The sequence below is a fragment of the Quercus suber genome, unplaced genomic scaffold, assembly GCF_002906115.3.
Source record: "Quercus suber isolate HL8 unplaced genomic scaffold, Cork oak 2.0 scaffold_869, whole genome shotgun sequence".
In the NCBI taxonomy this organism is placed as follows: domain Eukaryota; kingdom Viridiplantae; phylum Streptophyta; class Magnoliopsida; order Fagales; family Fagaceae; genus Quercus; species Quercus suber.
In genome coordinates, this window is record NW_027070299.1 from 141,898 (window position 1) to 164,333 (window position 22,436).

General features: G+C 34.2%; 2 protein-coding genes across 2 annotated transcripts; one reads left to right on the top strand and one right to left on the bottom strand.

Annotated features, from left to right (window-relative positions):
* Positions 1 to 1,965: 1,965 nt before the first annotated feature.
* Positions 1,966 to 9,766, top strand: LOC112009251 (elicitor-responsive protein 3). The gene is made up of 5 exons (XM_024041587.2): positions 1,966 to 2,188; positions 8,435 to 8,500; positions 8,754 to 8,880; positions 9,154 to 9,268; positions 9,374 to 9,766. Exons 1-5 carry the CDS (start codon positions 2,122 to 2,124, stop codon positions 9,482 to 9,484), a joined length of 486 nt encoding a protein of 161 aa, XP_023897355.1. The 5' UTR covers positions 1,966 to 2,121; the 3' UTR covers positions 9,485 to 9,766.
* A 2,588-nt stretch (positions 9,767 to 12,354) lies between these two features.
* On the bottom strand, positions 12,355 to 22,130 carry LOC112009249 (NAD-dependent malic enzyme 2, mitochondrial). Its single transcript, XM_065767956.1, is given in 19 exon segments — positions 12,355 to 12,742; positions 13,074 to 13,188; positions 13,547 to 13,609; positions 14,767 to 14,838; positions 14,925 to 14,979; positions 15,195 to 15,281; positions 15,372 to 15,444; positions 15,666 to 15,837; positions 15,979 to 16,039; positions 16,042 to 16,084; positions 16,213 to 16,296; positions 16,380 to 16,461; positions 17,657 to 17,678; positions 17,904 to 17,964; positions 18,104 to 18,232; positions 19,908 to 20,075; positions 20,168 to 20,286; positions 20,390 to 20,486; positions 21,710 to 22,130. Coding segments are annotated over 19 exon segments (1,704 nt in total). The 5' UTR covers positions 21,839 to 22,130; the 3' UTR covers positions 12,355 to 12,670.
* Positions 22,131 to 22,436: the final 306 nt, after the last annotated feature.

Sequence of the window (22,436 nt, forward strand, 5' to 3'; positions counted from 1 at the left end):
AAAATCAATCAATTTCATGTAACTACCTTGAACAATTAATTCTTGAGTTCTTATTCTTAAATCATCCAACTAAGATCATCCTTCATATAAATTTTAGTTAAGTTATAAAATAAATATTGTTAAAACTACCAATAAATGTGTTGTGTGTGGATCCCTAAACCATAGTGCCTTAATATATTGTTATTTTTTCTCAATCTAAATTACCTTTACCAAACCATCAAAAGCTCTTCAATTAAACTTTATTATTTTGTGGTTTGCTAATCAATTCCATTTTCCTGTGGATTTGATCTCAAAGTCACCGAGTTATTACTTCACAAAAATCCTACAATTGATTATTTAAGTCGCAATAAGTTTTTGGGCTCCCAAGTGCAGGATTGTCACAAAGTAATAACTCAATGAGTCCAAGATTGAATCCACAAGGAAAAGTGATTGATTAACAAATCACAAGAGAATAAAACTCAAACAATAAAGTTTAATTGAAGAGATTTTGATAGTTTGATAAAGGTAATTTAGATTGGGAGAAAATAACAATATATTAAGGCACTAAGGTTTAGGGATCTACGCACAACACATCTATTGGTAGTCTTAACAATTTTCATTGTATAACTCAACTAAAATTCATAAGAAAGATATTCTTAGTTGGAGATTCAACAATAAGAACTCAAGAATTAATTGTGTAAGATACGTAGTTTTATGAAATTGATTGATTTTAGGCAAAATAAAACTAATGAATTAGTTCACAGGGAATACTAAGCATTTAACGTGCTCATAGTCTACAATAAATCAAAGAATTATACAAAACTAAACACTTTTCTAGATGAGTAAATCAATCAAGAACACAAGAACTAAACACTTTTTCAACAATATGATTAGTTATGAGAGCATTGAAAATTGGACAACATTAGTTAGTTATATACATTACTTTTTTTTGTTGTTGTTGATAAGCAGTTATATATTAAGCAGTTCAATTGAAAAAATTTTACTCACTTTGGTAGACTATTTGGTAATTTATGTTGAAAATGAAAATTTTAAGGATTTCATTAAAGATGATAAAAAATGAAATTAATTTTATGAAAGATCGTCATCAAACATAATCTTTATGTGTGTGTGCACGCGCGCGCGTGCATGCATGCATGTGTGTGTAAAAATGTATGTGTTTGAGGTGGCTTGTTTTTTTCTCATTGGATCTTCTATTTGACATTTGTGTTCCATCTAAATAAAAAATGGAGAGAATGAGAGGATATTCAATAGGAGGGAACCCAAACCCGGATATAATTTGAGGTCTAAAACAACAATTTTAAATAAGATATGTTTTAATATTCAAATATGAAAAATAAATAATATTCATTTAAGTTGCCATATTATAAATGTTTTAATTAATATCCTTCCTCAACTAGTAGCTCATGATATTTTTAAGAAAGACATCCAAAATTCAAATATCCACGCTCTTGTTGTAATAACTATCAAATTATCAATGTAAAATAAAATTTATTGTTCTCATCTTTTGAAAGATTATTTATAACATTTCAATAATATATCATTTTTAGTCAATAATTTCACTAATACATTTAGCGTGACAAATATAATTAATCAATTTCAATTTTCAAAGAAAACCCGAGCTTGAGAGTTCAAGAAAGGGTTTCATTTCGAACTACACGAGATTAGCAATAAATCAATGTATGTATTTCTAACAATTTTTAAAAAATAAAAATTTAATTTTTAAAAACTTATTTTTTGCATAGCCATTGTAACTTGTATTCTCACACGCAAAAACACAGATGGTATTAAAAAAAAAATCGGTAAAACTCTTGGTATCAAGAGACTTTTCCTTAATACCTTATTAATAATTAAGGTTTATCTTAAAATTAAAGGAAAAAAAAATTAAAAACAATAGGCGCACGTGCATGAGTTGGCATTAATTGGAAAGCATGTGACTGTGAGTTGTGACCAACGAGGTACTAGTACTGACTGATACTGCCCACAACCTGATAAGCCGGCTTTTAGATTCCTCGGACAGTCGTGTCAACGTGTAGAAAGAAAATATCAAATCACAAACACACTGAGAGATTTGAAGCTTTGAACTCAAATTCCCACAACTACTTGTGTTCTTTCTCTCCAAAGATGCCTCAAGGAACGCTTGAAGTTCTTCTCGTCAGTGCCAAAGATCTCGAAAACACCGAGTTTCTCTGTAAACCTCTCTCTATCTCTCTTTCTCTCTCTTTTTATATATATAATCATTGCTGATTGCTATATCTTTAGTGGGTACATGAGAAATGATATACAGAAATGCTTTCTGGTGTTTCAGAATATATAGCTGTAGATTGATCTGAATGATGCATATGTTTTACATTCTTTCTTGTTGTTATCTTTGTTTTCGATCCTATCCGATTGTTATCTGATACTGCCTTCGCTTTAAATCAAATTCTAGACAATCATAATATGGCAGCTGATTTGTATATTTTTATCTTTTGGGTTAAGTGGGTTGATCTTAATCAAGACCTTTTGCTCCATTCTTATTTGGAGAAACTTCTACACTGACCGAGACTTTCTTTTTCTTTTTTACCATTCCAAAATCTCACTTTATCATTATACCATCCAATTTTACAATACCTCCTACATCCCAAAACTCTATTTTTATTAAAATATTATTTTTTAATCTTTCTTTACTATTTTTTTATAACTGTTATTTTTTTTTCGGACTTATGTTTCCTACACTTTCCAACCGTTTGTTTTTTCCTCTCCTTCTCCCTCAACCTCTAGCAACACACAAGCCATCAACAACCACAGTCACAGCACCTCAACCCATCAACACCTCAACCCATCAACAACCACCGGAGCAAACCCATCAACAACAATCGCCAATTTGAAACCCACCGGAGCAAACCCATTCAAAAATCCACCGATTTGAAATCCACCTTCCCTCAACCTCTACACCGCTCCTCCACTGCCCAGTCACAACCACCGTGCCTCCACCACGCCCACCACACCACCACTGCCCACCAAAATCCCACCGGAACAAAAATCCACATAAAAAAAATTTTAAAAAAAAAAAAAACCCACTCCGTGACCCATGCCGACCAAAATGCAGAACCCAGACCTCGCCGACCAAGCACGACCCAGACCTCGCCGACCAAGCATGACACAGCAACCCACGGTCAAACACAGCAACCCACCCTCTCCGATTCAAACCTCTGTCAAACCTATCGGAGCCATCTCCAGCAACCCACACCCTCTCCGATTCAAACCTTTGTCAAACCCATCGGAGCCATCTCCAGCACACCCAACCCGCCGATCCACGCCGATCCAAACCTACCATCAACCGATCCCAACCCACCACCATGCCCAGATCAAACCACGAACCCACCACCACCACGAGCCATCTCCAGCACACCCAACCCACCACCACGCCGATCCAAACCCACCATCTCCGGTGCAAGCCTTGAACGAGAAAGAGAGATGTGAAATGAGAGAAAGAGAGACGGAGAGATGGAGTGGGAGACGGAGAGACAGAGTGGGAGTGAGAGGGAGAGAGGACTGAAGGAGAGATTAATAAAAAATTACTTATTTGGTTTAGAATTGTGCTACAGTGCAATTCTAAAGGTAGAATTGCACTGTAGCAAGAATTGCAAAAAATTTGCAATTCTTGCCTTTAGCATTTTCTGATGCAGCAGTTTTTAAGGGTTAAAATGCTAAAAACACCTTAGATATAGCATTAGCATTCTCCAATGCTAATGCTCTTATGGATAAATTTGATATTCTCGGGGCTGCCTTATTATATTATATTTCTTTATTTCGTCCCTTTAATATTTATGTCCTGGATTCATTAATTATCTATTCATAGAAATTTTTTTATAGAAAATTAAAAATATATATATCAAAATATTTATCTTTATTCAATCTGTTATTATAATCCTTCCATTTTATTTCTTTATAAACTTCCAAATGAAACTTTAATGTATGCACTTTTTTATTTTCTATTTTCTTTAAAAAAAAATTCTAAAATGGTTTATTAATAAATACTCTAAGAGCACATAGGAGATGGTTAAAACATTTGAAAAACTAAGTTAGGAATATTACAAAGAGTTGTAAAACAGTTGGAGGTTTCAACAGGGGAAGCATGCGAGAGATACTCGTGTTTTGCTAGTTGCCTATCTGGATTTGGAACATGGGAAGTAGGCTTTTTGTCTTTACTTAGCTTTTAGTTTCCATTGTTGTACTGTAGGAATTCAAGGATAGCATTTTGAGAACCTTTAATATATTCTATATCATTAGTAAAACCCTTCTTTATTACCCTGTAACGAATGTGTATATCACAACTCTAGTTTGAAAACTAATTTTATTTTTTAGTTGTATTTTACTTCTTAAGTTCTCTTTCAAAAATAATAATATGCATTATTTAGGATTATATATTTCATTATAATTCATATTATGTCATTAATATGAGGACTTATCAGTTTGAATTATACACTTAAACCACTATTTCAAGAATAATGCTATTTTCACAAGCATGTTGTATTTATATACTTCTTACATGCTTCATTTCTATGATGGATTTGAAAGATCAAATACAAGTTTCAAATAATGTCAGATTGAGGTTTGTTCAAATTTTGTGGATGCAATTAGGGGAAAAAAAATAGCATGTAATCCTAAATATTCATCAAGAAATTAATAATAACCACAATTAAATATATTTGAAGCATTTTCACCTTAGTTTAATAATACTAATACTAATAATGTTCGTTTTTAATTTTTTTCAACTCTTAAAAAACCTTTGCAAGGAGGTTATTTAATAAAGCATGCAAAAGGTTCATTCATTATATTTTAGTAAGAAGAAAAAAGAAAATTGTTGTTGACCTATTTATATATTTAGTTTTACTTCTGAATGTAATTTTTGCTATTGTGATAAAATGAAATTTGTCAATATTTATTATACTTTTCAAATAACTTAAAATTTTTGTCATTATGATAGTCTATTGAAAGAGCTAACTTGTTTATGAAACATTGTAAGTTTTTCATTGAAATTTATACTTGAGTTAAATCAATATATGGTAAGTTTTGGTAAAAGAGTGTGGGTTAGTTTCAAATGGGTTAAAAGTAATTATATGGTTTGAAATAGGTTTAAATGGGCTAGAAGTAGTTTTTAAAAGTACAGATACTTAGCACAAAGTTAGAGCGAATTTGAAATCTAATTCAAAATACTTGATACAAAATTAGAATGAATTAGCTTAATTTTTTATTGAGTTTGCATTGTGGTATTATTATATAAATAGATACATAAGTTGAAAGCTCAAATTAGTGTGAAACACTAATACTTGTTTAGACCCCTAATTTTAAAAATTGGCTTAATTGCTTTTACTCTAACTTATCTAAGTGCAGAACAAGAATAAATGAAGTGCAATAAACCGGGACTACTCTAGTGCATAAACATGAATGATAAACAAAAAATGTAAAGCACAAAGAGTAAGCAAAAAGAGATGAAAATACAAGATAACACCAAGACATGTTATCTAAAAAGAAACCGAAAAACTTGACAAAAAATCTCTTCACGACCCTCCAAGTCGAAATCGATCCACAAGTGAATAAGTTAGAATACACGAATAACAAAAGACTCTCCAAGTCTAGTCTACCCAATGTACTTGAGCCCTCCAAGCTCCTGCTACCAACGGATTTCTCGGAGTTTTGTCTTCACTAGCTTTCCAGATCCCGCAATACTGCCCCATTACATCCGTCAAGCCTCACCGGCTTCTCTTGGCAAATCCCAAAGCTTTCCAAGCTCCAAAACACTTTCTACACTCTGAATAGGTGTGGGTTGTGTTTAGGTGCAAACCTCCTCTTAAGATATAACAATAGAAGAGAGAAAGGAGAAGAGACTACAATGATTTCTCACTAAAGGATGAGTAGCTCTCTCTCTAAAAGATGAGTGTGTCATATTGTAAAAACATATTTAGAGTTTTCTCTCTAAATAGTATCTCCTTATTTTTGTGGGTAATGAAAGTATATATAGGATGGATGAAGGATAAGAAAGTCACATTTAAAATCTTTCAGACAGAGAGTTTTGCGGGTACCTCACATGATGGCCTGTCGCGCGAGGTACTCGTGAAATACAGCTTGACAATTTATTTTTCAGCTTCCAGCATGTGCTTCTCACGTAGCCTTTTTGCGAGAACCTTTACTCGCGAGCTTCTTGCAAGTTAGTCACAAGATTGCATTAATCTTCATTGCATGTTTGATTTTTCTCCAACTTAATACTAAACTGAATACAATAAGATCCCACAAAATACAAGGAACAAAATTAATGCAATTACAACACTTTTTATCATGGAATAAAACCAACATAAAATATAATTGTAAATCACAACTTTACATAAGTATATAACTGCAACAACCAAACTTTAGTATCAAAATTTTGAGGTCAACTATAGATCCTTAATATGCTAGTTTAGGTCTGTCACATATATATTCTTTGTCACCATTTTGTGTGAAGTGACATTTAATTATCACTTAATGATTAAAAAGTTAGATTAGCTTATTATTTTTCTTACATTATTACAAGACTAAGTTAAAAGATTAAAATTTAAAATATACATTTAAAAAGAAGAAATATAAAGTATTGAATTAAAAACAAGTCAAAATTAGAAGGTGCACTTTATAATTTAGCCAAAAACTTTCCCTACTTCACTATTGACATATAGCTTATGATTCAAGAGAAGATGAAGCAATCAAACACGGATTAAAGTCATGCAATTGTTAAGAATATAGATGGACAACAATTAACAAAATAACGGATTTATTAATTAAAAACTTAACAATTGACACTGTTGGGCTTTGTGGAGCCTAGTTGTGTGTTGATCTGGATAATGACCCAACCCGAAATAATGTTGCGTGGTTTTTTAATGGGAAATTTTTTGAGACTTAGTCCATGGAGCAAAGGCTTGGGCCTATTGGCCCAAGCCGTTGCGCTCATGGACAAGTCTCCTTGGGTTCGTGGGCAATGGTCCTGGGAAAAATTTTTGGCCCGTTTTGTAGCTCATTGTAAATCCTGTGCACAAGATATAGAAACCATTGTTTTGGTGATTAAGGTTTTCTTGATATAGTTTTTAAGAGAGAGAAAAAATTATATTGCCGCACTTTGTATTTTTTCCTGATAATAGTGAAATCCCTACAATTCCGTGAACGTAGGTAAATTGCCGAACCACGTAAATATTGTCTTGTGTGTGTGATTATTTTTCTTTGACATGTGTTTTCTCTATTTTGTTTCTCACATGTTTGAGAATTTCGTGTTAATTCCCTACAGACACAACCATAGTATACATACCACAATCCAAAGAAATAAAAAAATTAAGATAAATAGAACACGGATTTTGATAACAAAATGGAAAACTTTTGAAGAAATCTTCAAAAGAAAAACCACTTTGTGGCTAACGAATCCCACATGAGATTTATACTAGAGGAGAAACCGTTGATAGAATCAACCTATATTTGAAAACCTTTGTAAATTAGACTTGACTTATAACCCAACAAATGACATGCTTGCCTCCCACTATAGTGGCTCCAGAACTCCAGCATTCTTCTATAAAATTTCCTCTACAAACAAACTCATCTTCATGAATCTAGAACTCTGGTACACCAATGAACTCATCGGTAGAAATTTAAGAATTTTGTGGTAGATTTTCAAACAGTTTAGGCTCAAAGCAATTAAGGCTTTTGCAATGGTTTTAGAACAACTGCCACTCATAAAAATTGTGCGTGGAAGAGTATATATAAGTAGGTCAGGTTTCAATGTTTGAAATGTCGGAATCTAAATTCTGTAAACTTGATTGAGCAAGGGTCAAGAGAGGGTCGAACAAAGTTTTTGCCTAACTTAAATGATCACTCAAGCGAGTCCCTGCAGTTGCTAAAGTGGATCTTCAAGAACTTGCAGTCTTTAAGAAACTGTCAATTCATTACATACTTCAACCAATTTACTATGCATGCAACCCTCATTAATGCACATTTTGGCATATGAATTTGCCAATTAAAACCTAGATCCTAATATATTGCAGTTGTGCTGTTTTGAAAAATAAGTTATTTTTATCATGGTTTTAAAATCCGGACAATTTAATAAACCAGGAAAGGGAGCGGTTCAAGATTTTTGAGATCAGATCGAGATTCAACCGATGTTAAACCGTGATGTGTCATTTAATTTTTTAATATATTTGATACTTAAATTGGTTTATATTTATTAATTTTTCATTTCTGACCAACAGAATGTGCGTGGCCCAATAGTTTGCGTACTTATGCATGTTTTTGAATCTTAACTTGAATCAACATGAGTATTGTCTAACACTTAATCTAGACATGTTTTGATTTCGGTTTGCTAACATACATAAAATTGGAAATCTAAGCATTTAATCCTAAATATTTAGAACCTAATAGATTGAGTGTTAATAAGCAGCCAAGATGGATCCCTATGTCATTCTCACTTGCCGGACACAGGAACAGAGAAGTAGTGTAGCATCAGGTACATTTCTGGCCATCTTTTATGCTGCATTATTAGATTACATTTTTGGGCTTGAACAGTGCAGTACTAGCGTTAATAATATATGACATATTGTAAACTCGGTAATTCTGTCCAAAGTAAAGCAATTATCTGTAACTTCATTGGTGCACTTTCAACATGTATTATGTTCGAGTAGGTTGTTTACCATTTTGTCTTCAAGAAAATCTTATGTATCTTGTATCTTTTGCAACTAATAAATGGTACATGCATGCAGGTCAAGGATCAGAACCACAATGGAATGAGAACTTCGTTTTCACAGTCAGTGATGGTGCTTCAGAACTCAATCTGAAGATAATGGACAAAGATACTTTCACTAAGGATGATTTTGTTGGAGAAGCAACGTGAGTTATCATTCTTTCAACGTGTACACATATAAGTATATAAAACATTGAACACATGTTAACTTGTACTACTCTTGGTAACTCGTTAACAAAATCGAAGAAATCAGTCTTTCCCTACAACCATGTTAAGACTGATGGAATTACAAACGCCTTAGACTCAATAATCTTTTCCATTCAACTTCTAAACTGCATTAATTTGCAAATATGCTTGACCTCATAGACTTATGTCAAACATTCAGAGTTACTTAATTTTATTGCTTTATTACCCTGCAGCGTTCCTTTAGATCCACTGTTCACTGAAGGAAGTCTCCCACCAACTGCATACAGTGTTGTCAAGGATGGGGAATATTGTGGAGAAATTAGAGTTGGCTTGACTTTCACTCCAGAGGTAACCCTTATTGTATCTCTATGATTATTCTTGCGATATGAATAACTGCAATCTCACACTTGCATTGTTAGTACCCAAGACTCATTCCTCCATTCCTTGTTGCAGAGAAGTAGTAGTCAGGAGTGCTGTGAAGAGGAGCAGAACTATGGTGGATGGAAAGAATCCTCCGAGGAGGAAAGGTATGGAGGACGGGAACAATCATCTTACCAGGATTGAGCTTCAGCTTTACTGGTTCATACTATCTTATGTTTACAGTGTGAGATTTGTTTATCAGTCACTGATGTTGGAAAAATCTTCAGAAATTCCTTTAAGTTGCGTCATTGTGCCATACCTGGTTATGCTTCGAGTTGTTAGCTGAACCATTGGTTTGTATGGAAAAAAAATCATCTTATGAGGATTGACCTTGCACTTTGCTGGTCCACAAGTACTTTCTGTTTTAAATTAGTTGTTCACCAATTACCTAATGTTTGAATGACCAAGAAAAGAATTTTTAAGTCCTTGAAATTGGATTCTAAAAATAAAAGGTCCTTGGAAATTAAGTTTCATTGTCTCGTGCTATATCATTCATCAAATTTTTTAAATGATTTGTTTAAATAGAGGTACTTAACAATAGAAGTATTTAGATTTTAACTTTTAGTTTCAATAACTTGAATAGAATATTGTTAGATTTTATGAGTGTGGAGAAAGAGAGTAGAGAGAGAACATAGGATTTTCATGATTTGTCCTACAGGTTAGGTCCACAGAGAGAAAGCCATGATAACTACATCTTCACTATAATCTCAATTCACTCAGTTACAATAAACCCTTAGTAGAGTTTATATAGGGATAGAGAATTAGGATTAGGCATACATGGGCTTACAATAAAATTGGGCCTCTTGGGCCTACACACTCTCCTCAAACTCAAGGTGGAGGCTCAGAACCTTAAGGTTGGAATATAACGTGTAAAGATAAAGAAGCCTTAAAAACACTTAAAGATGACCATAAAGATGACTATAAATAGACCTTGTGAATTGCTGATGATGACAACAAACAATGATGATAAAAGACTGCTAGAAGAAGGCCTAAAGAATGCTACATTAATGAACCAATGAGGGGTTGCTAGCCTGAGGACTGGTACACTAAAGGCTTAAGGACCTTTGGCAAGCAAGACATTGTGATAAAGAATGTGAATGAGATGATGTCGTAGATGTTGAACCCAAAGAGAGAAGGGTCCACGGTTATTAAAATCAGGATCCAACGTAGGATTGTGAGAGGTAGGTGGGATCGTGAATCGTAGGATAGAATCGTGGATCGTAAGATCCTACATTATTTGAGAAAAAAACAAAAAATACACATTGGTATGTTAAATAATCATATAAATTATACATTCATTGATATAATTACCATACATCATTACATCCATTTATAAGCATCATTATAGAGGCCAAAAACCTCAAAATGTGACACTGTATTGAAATATTTTTTATTTGGGTCCAACTAACACTCTCTCTATATTAGAGTGAAAAAACTTGGTCTATTAAGAATTTATTTTTCATGTGGATCTAACTAAGCTTTCTATTAAGTTAAAGAATATTACAAGAAACCAAGGTCGTCTGGGATCATCAAAATCGTACGATCCTACTGATTTTGAACGACCGCAAAAATCCTTAAAAGATTTAAATCGTTTTGAGCAGGTAAGATCGTAAAATCGTAGGATCGTAAAATCCAAATCGGGATTTTGACAACCATGGAAGGGTCAATGATTTGGGTGCCTCAATTGGGTAACCCCAAACTTAGAATCTACATGAAAGACGAAGTGTCAACTTTGGTCTAACAGTCAAAAATAAACTGGGGGCTGAATAGGACAATGGTTGTCTTGCTTAAAGGCCTAATGCACTTGAATAAGCCTAAAGGGCCAATGATTTCAATGAAGAGCACGATGGGCCAATACGTTAGAGGCTACTAGCAAGATGCGTGAAGATAATTGAGACCCATGACCGAAAAAATAAAACCAATAAAATCAGGTGCAAAAGAAAGATGTATGTGCGCATTGAATATAGCCAAATTCAACAAAATTGTCGAGGTTGTCCATATGCTGTCCTTGCAGGATGATCCTGTATAGTGGCAAGAAGCGATGGCAAGAGAAATCCTTGACTACAATCAACGAGCCCATATTGCAGTAAAATTCGTAAAATCACTTGGAAAGTCACTCGGCCAATGTCCACAACAAGATTACCTTCACCAAAAGTTGAAGACCAAATTTCACTAGCCACTTACATATCCAACAATGCCACATGGAGCAATCTACAAGATTGATTCTTGTAGTAAATAATGTGTGGCAGGAAGTTGTGCAAACACCATCGCTTTATCACTTACTGTCAAAGTCAAAAAGACTTCCGAGAAGCTCACGAAGAATAAGGCTTTTAACTTTAAGAAATACCATTAATCTACCCAACGTTGTAGGAGAGAGGATGCTTCAAAATGACTATTCAAAAGTAGCATGAGAGACTGTGATTGCCTACGACAACAACTTATCCGTACCCAGAGCTTCAAGCTCGAGTGCGGGACCTATTTTCTTACTTTCTCAAAATTACTTAGCAGCAAAAACAAAAGGCCTGACACAGCATCTTTTACGTGTTTTAGTTCAGATGAACATCACTTCTTTTTGGAATCTTTGTTTTATAATTTGTTCAAATTTCCGAACATGGCCGATTCCCAAGAGTGTGGCTTGTGTCCAGTGGAAGTTTTTACTGGACACGTTGGATGGCGGACACGTGTCCACTCTTGGACACGTGTCCAAAACTGGACATGTCCAGTGGAAATTTCCACTGGACAGAAGCCTTGTCCGGTTCCTAATTGGTGTGGCATATCAAATCAGACAGGTCCGAATTCCTTTCATTGTAGGAAAAAAGAGCACGGTGTACTATGGTCAGTGAACCAGAGCAATTTAGCAGCCAGGAGGTTCTATCAGACCACTGAAAGACATTGCCCAACATTAGTTTGATTGGCAAAGCTAAAGGCTTTCAAATCCTTACACCAACCCAAATCCACCCGACTAGGCCTTGTACTGGCTTGCGATATTTGTACTAGCAGAAATTAGGCTGGTATATTTGAAATTCATTCTCCTAACCACGTAGTGTTGTTAGGAGTGCATATAGCATCATTTCATAAAATCACCCGCCAAGCCAAAAAAACAAATGATGTTTTGTAACAATATCTCCTAAATAGAACAAAGAAGTTATACACATTTATGTTACTGCATACAAAAATCAAGCTAATGGGGTTCTCAGTATTGTGAGGGGTTTCATTCCTAAGCTTGTAAATATGATTTCAGGAAAAGAAACCCAGATACAATGTTTGGCCGCAGACTTTGAGATGTAAAACGCAGGAACACCCTCTAACAGTCACATAAGGAGAGGACCATTATTTCTCATGAACAAGAGGACTGTAAACAGGGAACCACATATTGCTTCGGACATATTCCACTGTCATCTCCTGTTCAAAAAATAATAATAAACCAAAATAAATCTACAGATTCAAGAAAAACTAATAATGACAGCATCACCCTTGGTGTCTACCTAAAAAAAATACCTCAACATTTTTATCGATTTCAGAGCTGAAATTTTTATGCAGACAAGATATTAATATATAGAGACTTTTCTTTATATTTTAATTATGTTTGCACTCTTAAGGTTACTTCAAAGATTATTGTGACAATGTTATATTGATTATCTTCTTAAAAAGTTGAACATGTATATATCATTCAATTGCTGCTTTAACAAAATGTGCAGTTTCCAGTAGGACAGTAAGTTGAAAATGCACTTACTTTGGACATGTTCTTGAGCTCTTTAGGCCCCACATCACAGTGTCCTTCTGCCAGCTCTTCTGCAACAGCTGCACGCAGAACAGCAGCTCCAACCTCTGCCGTGATATTTCGAATGCTGCATGACGAAAAATAGTAGTGGTTAAAGGTCATTCCATCACTGCATACATATGCTGTAAATTATTATTCCCATTAATTTGGATTTTTTATGGATATTTTCCTAGTGATGTTGAGTGCTCAGATCCTGGCTGTTATACATATACATAGATACATACACCAAAAATTAGCTATATGCAGTTAGAAATAATAAAATAGTAACTTAACACATCTATGAAAAATTGAACATTAACTCTACTTTAGGCTTTTTTTTTCCTGATAGGTAATTCTTTTGGTTGTTAAATGAATATCAGGAGAAAAAAACAAGAAAAGATGGCAAATGAAACACGTTTAATACCAGAAAGAGACAAGGATAATACCTATTGATAGATGGATACAAGATTCCATTTTGAATGTCTTCGTCGGTCATGTAAGAAGCAAGGCTGTACATTTATCATCACGTTAGCAAAATTTATGGCAAACAAACAGAACTTCACACCACATTTTATCAGAAGAGGAAAAAAAAATTTTAATTAAAATATTTTTTTTAAAAAAAAGGGTGCAAAATTTTAATTTAATTTATGAAGCTAGTTAATTGATGAATGTGATGTATTGAAATGCAAATTTTCAACCTAATACATGGAGCTAGTCAATTAATGAATGTGATATATTGTGTTATTTTTTGATAGGTAGATAGTGGGGGAGGAGGGAGGTGGGGTTTGAATGACATACATGGAACACCACAAAGGATGTCATTATCTCTAGGCTATCACTAAACCCCATGATGTATCATGTTAATATACTAACATGTGATATAGAAAATGCAACTGTACATTGCATTTCTGTTTGTATCATAAGAAGAAGCACGAGAACTTTTTCTCCTAGGAATATAAAACATTACAAACCACCCTAGACTGGCACAAATTCTTACCATATGCCATGCCAAAACTAAGAAGATGGAAAGTATAACAAGGATGGAACAAGAAAAAAAATAAAAATAAAAAAAAATAAAAAAAAAAAAGCCAAATCTGGCAAGAATGTACAATATATATCTCGTACATTGAATTCCATGCTTCATAAGAGTTATATTGATATAGTCAATTCATACAACTAACCAAACTATTAATACAGCTGAACTGGCCTTGACTACAAGAAACTTTCTTGAAACTCTGAAAATAGGTGAAGAGAATTTGTCAAGATATTTTCAACAATCTCTACCTCAATTTTGGAACATGCAATCTCATTGTGAACAACCATGAGGCAAACATAACATATAATATAATTAAAATGATGACAATACACAATAATAGGCAAGGAATGCAGAACTAACACCTTAAAGATTTGCTAATAAAATTACAAATGAATACATAGATCTCTTGACTAAAAGCACAGGCCCAACCAAATATTTAAATTCAAAAATGTACACAAATTCCAAGCAATATAGTTCTCTGCAATAAGATCAGAACTGCAAACTAAGATCAATCATAAGCACTTAGAGGCTATAGAAATTGAATAATTAAGGCCTTCTTCAATGTAAATTCTGGTTCTCCAGTGTAAAAAGTTAGAAATTTTAGGTTTGAGCAACAAAGACATTTCATACCATTCAGAAGCTGCTTGCAACATTCCATCTGTTATAAACCGGGCACCTGAGAGAAGAGTTCCCAAACCAATCCTGAATTACAGGAAACAAAACCTTTAGATCAATTGGATATATAAGCATGGTTATTAAGAAAAAATTGGACAAGGAAAGAAACTAACCCAGGAAACAGGTACATGTTATTCGCTTGATTTACATGGCCTACTTTTCCATTCCCTGTGAACAAGTTTGTGATTTTTGAAGGTCATAATATTCAAACAAATCACAGAGAGAGAGAGAGAGAGAGAGAGAGAGAGAGAGAGAGAGCGAGAGTTATATACCATACTTTAGTTTGCAATGACTCCAATATAAATAGTTGGAACACATTGCCTCTACTGTATGGTGCGAAAAACCTTGCAAACAAGATTAACATCAAGAAGAAGGGGAGATACCTAGATCAACATTTTCAAAAGGGCTGCCACTTGCAAAGACTATATTTTCTCCAGCATGCCTAAAAGCATCAGCAGCAGTGCATTCGGCTGTCAAGGAATATGCAAAGAGAACATATAAGTGAAACTCAGTTGCCATGAGGAAAATGTAATTGCATGATGAAAGTCATAGAAGCAAACCATTCATGGTGGGATTTGACATAGCAAAAATGGCAGGTTTACTTGAATCAGATTCTCGCATTGCTTTAAGCACCTAGTTGAGTTGTAAAAAAAAAATGAAAGATTAGGGTTAGGAGAGTAGAAAGGAGAAGATAAGAATGAAGAGAGGAGTTTTAGGGCTCAATCAATCAGTCCGCTGGCAGAGCCTGAATTTTTTTTAAGGGGGGGGGAGAATACTATAATATCATTATTAGTTTTTACATGAATTTGGAGGTAATATAATTGACCATGTGCCCCCAATAGTATATTTTAAACAGCGAAGTCATGGCTGTGAAATATTATAAGCAAGATCCATAGATTGTTGCAAAAAGTGTAGAACCATACATCTTTATCAAGTAGGAAAAACTGTTTTTTTACTGCTGCTTCGCCGTTTCCTGACATTCTAGAAACAGCTTGTGCAGCCATGTTAAGAACACCAAGCCCTGCACTGAAAGCCAGAAGAAAAAAAGGGAAAAAATATATATATAGAATTATAAGGCAGGATGAAGTGAGAACAAGCACATGTATATAATACAACGATAATTTTAAGCCAAATATAGAGCTCATTATAGGTAGTTAAGCAAAGTACCTCCCAGCTCCAACCACAACTATCTTTTGGTGCACAAAATCAGACAATGGTCGACCTTGGCTCTCACAGATCCTAAAAGTCCTGCAAGTGCAACACCAGCAGTCCCCTATAGAACATCAAGTCAGCACAAATATTGTAATAGATAAGGTACCCTTAATATTCCCAGAGTACTCTAAATTACATTGCATGCTCCTTTAAATCCATGTAGATAACAGGACACCACCAACTACTCACCTGTATGTCATCATTAAACATGCAAAACCTTTTACGATACCGTTGCAGAGTTTCAAAAGCCCACTTCATTTGAAAGTCCTCAAACTGATAAATTAGAACAACCATCAAGTCAAAACTGGTAGAAACTAGACATTTATTGAAATTTATAATTCTAAAAGATACAAAACCTGTACAATAGCCTTGGGCCAACGTGTGAAAACAGCTTCCATGAATTCATCAACAATTGAAAGATAATCTTCTCCTTCCAACCTANGGGGGGGGGGGGTGGGGTTTAGTAAAATTTTATATATTTTTATAAATATTATAAAGAGGAAAAATTTTAAAAGCAACGCCCCCTCCCTCCACCAGTGAATCAGTCCCTCCTTACCTTAGCACATATTTACCAGTAAGACACTGAATTACAGTTTTAAAAATTATAAATTATTATTAAAAAAAAAAGGCAATAACCTAGATATGAAATGAAAATGCCATTCTCTAAACAACAACTAAAGGAAGGTGATGAATTTCACAAATGTTAATTTCATCAAACAAAACCAACCAATTGTTGGCTAATTAACAAGTAGATTGAATTATCAAAGCTCGACGCCTTAGAAACTTCAAACAACTTCAATTAACAGGGAAAAAAAAAACTTTTTTTTGGGGAGAGAGGGGGGGGGTTGTTGAGGGGTGGGGGGTTGAGACCACTAGTGTAGAAAATTTAATAGAATATATTTCTGTGGTAGACAAATGAATAAATCTGATACTTATTTCCTCAAAATGCATAGTTAAAGCACCAAGAATGAATGATATGAGGCACTCCATACCCCATCCTGTATTGTTTGCTAATACTATACAGTATAGAACACAGGCTGTAAGAACAACAAACATTTCTAACTCAACTCAGTCACCTTCATTAGTTCAATTTGGTCCTCTACTTGACCAGAAATGATTAAATGAAATAAAGGTTTTACCTCCTCATTGAAGACACCACCAACTCCAGACAAACCAAGAAGCACATGGGGCTTGACCTTTTTAACCTGAAAAGCATAAACCTCTCAGCATTTACAGTTATAGTTTGAAAGAGTATGTACGACTTTAGAAGAAAATATAGTTATGCTAAAGCAAAGTGTGGTTCAACTCTCTTGTATCAAGATCCCTCAACTAATAGCATACATAATCAACACTTTTACACAGAGAAGCCTAAGCAGTTCTGTAAGATTTACCACTTCAACTAGGCCAGCTCCCTCCCTAAGTCCCTCAATCTCTCTAGGGTCTTTAGCAAATGGTGCTGCTGAAGGATCAAGTTCCTTCCTCTCTTTTGTGACGAGGCCCTGCATACAAACATTTTTTTTTCAAACATAAAGAAAAATTCAAATAGGTGACCTCATGACACATATAGGTCAAGCAGTATATGGCCATCATTCATAGCCATGACTTTCTTGAAAGATAATCTTCTCCTTCCAACCTAGGTTGTCTAAGTCCTAAATCTGTCAAACTAAAATCATGTGAAATGATGTCCACATGATATTTACTAGAACAAATTCGTTCACAAGCATTTTACATATTGCGAAGATGAGAAGATGATCGATGGCATAGCAAGGCAGGAACTAACTACTCAACATACAACTGGTTCTGATGACTCAATTTTTAGTAGTCAAGTCATGAATTTTAGTAAGGCAAAGAAAAATGTTAATATATATATTGTTACTCACAAAGAGGATCTTCAAGTAGCTTTTGATTATTGGTACCAATGTCAAGCATAACCGGGAGTATCTGTAAGAGATGAACATAGATTGAATAAACAAGTAATAGCACACTTACCAATTTTACAAAAAGGTGTAAAGGGCATCCACATGCCCAGCTTGCATATGTATACACACACACACACTCAGAGAGAGATAGTAGAGCATACTCTCTGTGGGTTGATACCAGCAGCAGCAACATACATATCAAGTTTTCCAATAGGAATTCCAATTCCCTGAACTCCAAGGTCACCTAAGCCAAGGATACGACTGCCATCTGTCAGGACTATCATGTCTACCTGCAACACAAAAGGGAATATGAACACACAAAATCACGAGCACATTTGTAAATCTAATCATAAGCTGAAACCAAAAAGAGCTATCGCATGCCCATAACTAATTTTGTTCTAACTCGTCCTTTTGGATATCCAGGTTCATTTTTAGAATTTGTTGATGCTCTGAATTCCAGAATCACATTTAAAGTTTATTTTATCCTGTATTTTCTTTTTGGTGGGGTGGGGGTTTCTTGTGGTGCCTTTTGCATACTCCTATGTAATTGGGTTGCACCCCCTTTGGTCCTTCTAGATATAAAAATAAAATAAAACAACCTAAACCACAAGCTGCAAAGTGCGAAGTGTAGGATGTAATCATTTTTTATACTTATGCTCCACTTGTTTGGATGTAAAATGTTTTCAAATGTAAAAAATTTTACATTTGAAACCATTTTCAGTCAATATTTTCAGGTGTTTAGTGTGACATAAAAATTTTCAAGCACAAACCACCAAAGCCAATGCCGCCCAACTACCAAATGTGGGGAAGAGCCAATGTGTTTTTGTAAAATGTTTTACCGAGTTTTTTTGGTAAAACATTTTACAAAATCTTACAAAGGATTTTACGGTCAACTAAAAATGTTTTAAATTTGACCAACATTTTACAACAAAACAAACACTGTAAAATGCAGCAAATATTTTCCATAAAACATTTTATCGCGAAACAAACGTAGAATAATAAATAAATAAAATAAAATAAAATAATTTTTTTTTTAAACCTCCAAGTCATGACCAAAAAATTACAACACTCTGTTTAAAGCTTATATTTAAGATTCTAGTTAACATTATGCTAGTGAAAATCTTTGTAGCAAAAGAAACCGCAACAAATTATCCAGCCATAAATCTACCACTGGAAAAGTTTTTAGTGAGAGATGAAACAAGAAATTTACATACCATAAATTTTGAAAAGTGATGTCAAAGGCATGGAAGCTTTTATGAAAATAGAAAGGTACAGATTTATAGTAAGATATACAGTCTAGCAGCTCTATATTTATAAATAGAATTCGACAGCCAACAAATATAAACCAAATCTGACCACTCAGACACCCAAATTTTGCAATATATATAACATTAAAAGAAAATGAAGCGTCAAATTTATATGTTATCTGAGGAAAATCAGGTTACAAAGCATTATATTGATGAGGCATTAAAGTTGATAACAACCAGCTCCAAATATTGGCATCGCATCATATGATTCTTATGCTAAAGTTATTTATTATAGCTTGCAGTGAACGGGATCTGAAATAAACAATGAGAATATTTCAATAATTTCTTTAAGAACTAAATCAAATAGCAAGCCTTAGCATCAAGCAGAAAAGAAAAAATTCTTTGAACAATTTATTACTAGGGTATCCTGATCTGTTACAAATCCCAGATTCAGATTCTTTGTCTTCTTCTTTTTTTCTATGGAATTCATCTGTAGTGACGTATCTAGATACAAATTTAGCATCCTAACCCAATATTTGAAACTTAAATATCAATGTACATTAGGTTATTAGTTTATACAGCTTTGACAAATTGCAGCCTAAGAATTTAGGTTGAAAAAAGATGATTAACTTTCAATACCCGCAAGGGGGAGGGGGAGAGGGGGGGGAGGGGGGGGTGTTTGACTTGATGTTATTATCTTACAAGATTCAATTAATACCTCATGAGCTGGCCAATTATAGATCATGGACATCATCTCCCCCTTATCTTTCGCACTGAAATACATTCCACGTGGGCGTCTAAATAATCCTGAGTAATTCTGACATACTAATCCTACTGTTGGAGTATATATTATTGGCGCAAAATTTTTGATGTTATCAATAAGGACCTGAAAATAAAAGCAATATAAGCATGTTAAATTCCGGTAGGATCAATAAATGTTTTAAGTTCTATTAGCTGGAAACCTGTAATCATACTTACTCGGTAATATAAAGTCTCATTCCTGTCATGAAGTCTATTCAAGATCCTCCATTTTGCCAAGGAAACGAAGCCATCTGATTGGCCCCGAGTATTTTTCTCTAAAGACCGATATGACTCCACTAACAGTTCAAAAATCAGAAAGGTATCAGAAAGGTCCATAAAACAACTCCTTATAGATTTATTTTAGTTACAGTTGAGTGAGGAGGTAGAACTCAAACTTACTGAAACGAGCATATTGCTGCTCAAATGATATCACGCGAGGTGGGAGGAGGCCACGAAGCCCTAGACGATCCCTTTCAGTCAAAGGGAATCCAGTATCCTGCTCTTGGAAACCACAAATAGAGATTGAGTCCACATTCCACCAATACTTACTCATCATTGACAAAAGATTCAAAAACATTTCTTTAACATAGAGCAGTTGTAAACTTTATTGTTTAATTTCAAAATGCATGAAAAATAACAGTACTGCTATCAATACTTCAAAATAATTTGCATATTTTACTCCATTTGCACAACCTAACGAAATATATATAACAAATTTATTCTGAGCACATGGCAAACACAAAGCAAACAAACCATGTAAATTCCCACAGCATATTTACCTCTTTCATAAACATTTATCACTCAAGCAGCTCTCATGCATTCTTCCAAAAGAATCCAAATGCTGACTCTAGAAGCATTAAATTTATCATAAGCCCATCTCAATTATCAAGCCAAACTCTCAAAGTTATAAAAAGCTTAATCTAGGAAGCCTTTTAATATCTTGTCCTGTCAGAGTAACCCCTAGCGTGGGTGAAAGACACTAAATTTTTTTTTTTTTTAATAAATAAATTTAAGTATCCATTCCCTCTATATCAACTAATTCCACTTTAAGCAATTTATGTGCAGATTTGCACATCAACTGCTATTGCCATCTAGTAATTCAATAGTCACAACAATGGGAGAGGCGGAATTTGATCCTTGAACGTCTCCATTGGAAACACCAAGAGATGACAGGCTCTTAGCATCTAACACTTCTCTAGTGCATCAAGAAATTTCAGCTACAATTTCTGCATCTTCTCAATTTGTGCAAAATCTTTAATACCCACCAAAAAAAAATTCTACTACAAGCTTTCTTATCTACAATCTACAATCAAATATTGACATTTCAGCAATTAACCATACAATCAAAATAAAATACAAAAACCTATTGACATTCAACCTTCAACATGAGTACCACCCACTTCGCAAGTTGCTAAAAACAGACACCCCAAAAATAGAAAACCCATATAAGTCCAAGTAAAAATCAACTCTCTTTTTTTTTTTTTTTACAAAAGCAAGGCTTAAAATAGCACTTTTTTAAAGTACTACTCTTGCTTTGCTTATAAAAAATTCCAACTTTCAAGTTCAATAAGCAATATACAAGCTCATTTTATAAAAATTTAAAATAAATAAATAAATCACCACAATCTCACAATAATTCATCCAAAGAAAAAACAGCGAAGCTTAAAAATAGTAACATTTAAGCAATAAAAATTTTTTTTAAAAAAATCAAAAAATGACCTTGTTAAACCAGGGATCGTGGAGAATATCAGCACCACGCTTGTGAACGATACAAGGACCAGGAATCGCCGTCGAGAAGCGCCTTGATCGGCTCAGATTCGACGCGGCGAATCGCGCAATATTCCACATTCTATGCCCTAAAAAACCAAAATCAAAAAGAAACTGATAGGAGAAAAAAAAAAAAAAACCAGGAGCACAGTGTCTACTCTAGTATAGTCCACCTATGCTCCTTTGTTTTTTCTCAGTGTTTCTCGGCGATATTTTACCGAGAAAATTTTACGCTGTCTGCTAGGTCACAAAAAAAGAAGTTGGTATTGACTAACTGAGTCTGAGATCATGCTCTATTTAAAGGAATACGAATACGATTTTTTTTTTATAATTTTTTTATAAAAAAAATTTTACGAGTTTGCGCCTACGGTCGTGCTCGTGTCTGAGAAGAGAGAGGCAGTTGAAATTGAAGTAGAAGGAGATGTTGAATTTTATATCTGCCCGTGAATTTCGGGCAACGAAAGAATGTGCGAAAGTAAGAAGCTGAATGGTTGAAATGAGATGGACTGTGGCTGCCCGAAGAAGGGACGGGTAGGTAGGGGTATGTATGCGAATATGAAGTGCTTTTTTAGAGGCTAATAATGCAAACAAAAAAAATAAAAAAGGGTTAAAATATGGACCGACGAAAAGAGATGGCAGTATTTTGATTGGAGGCTTTTTTGGAATTAAAAAATATATA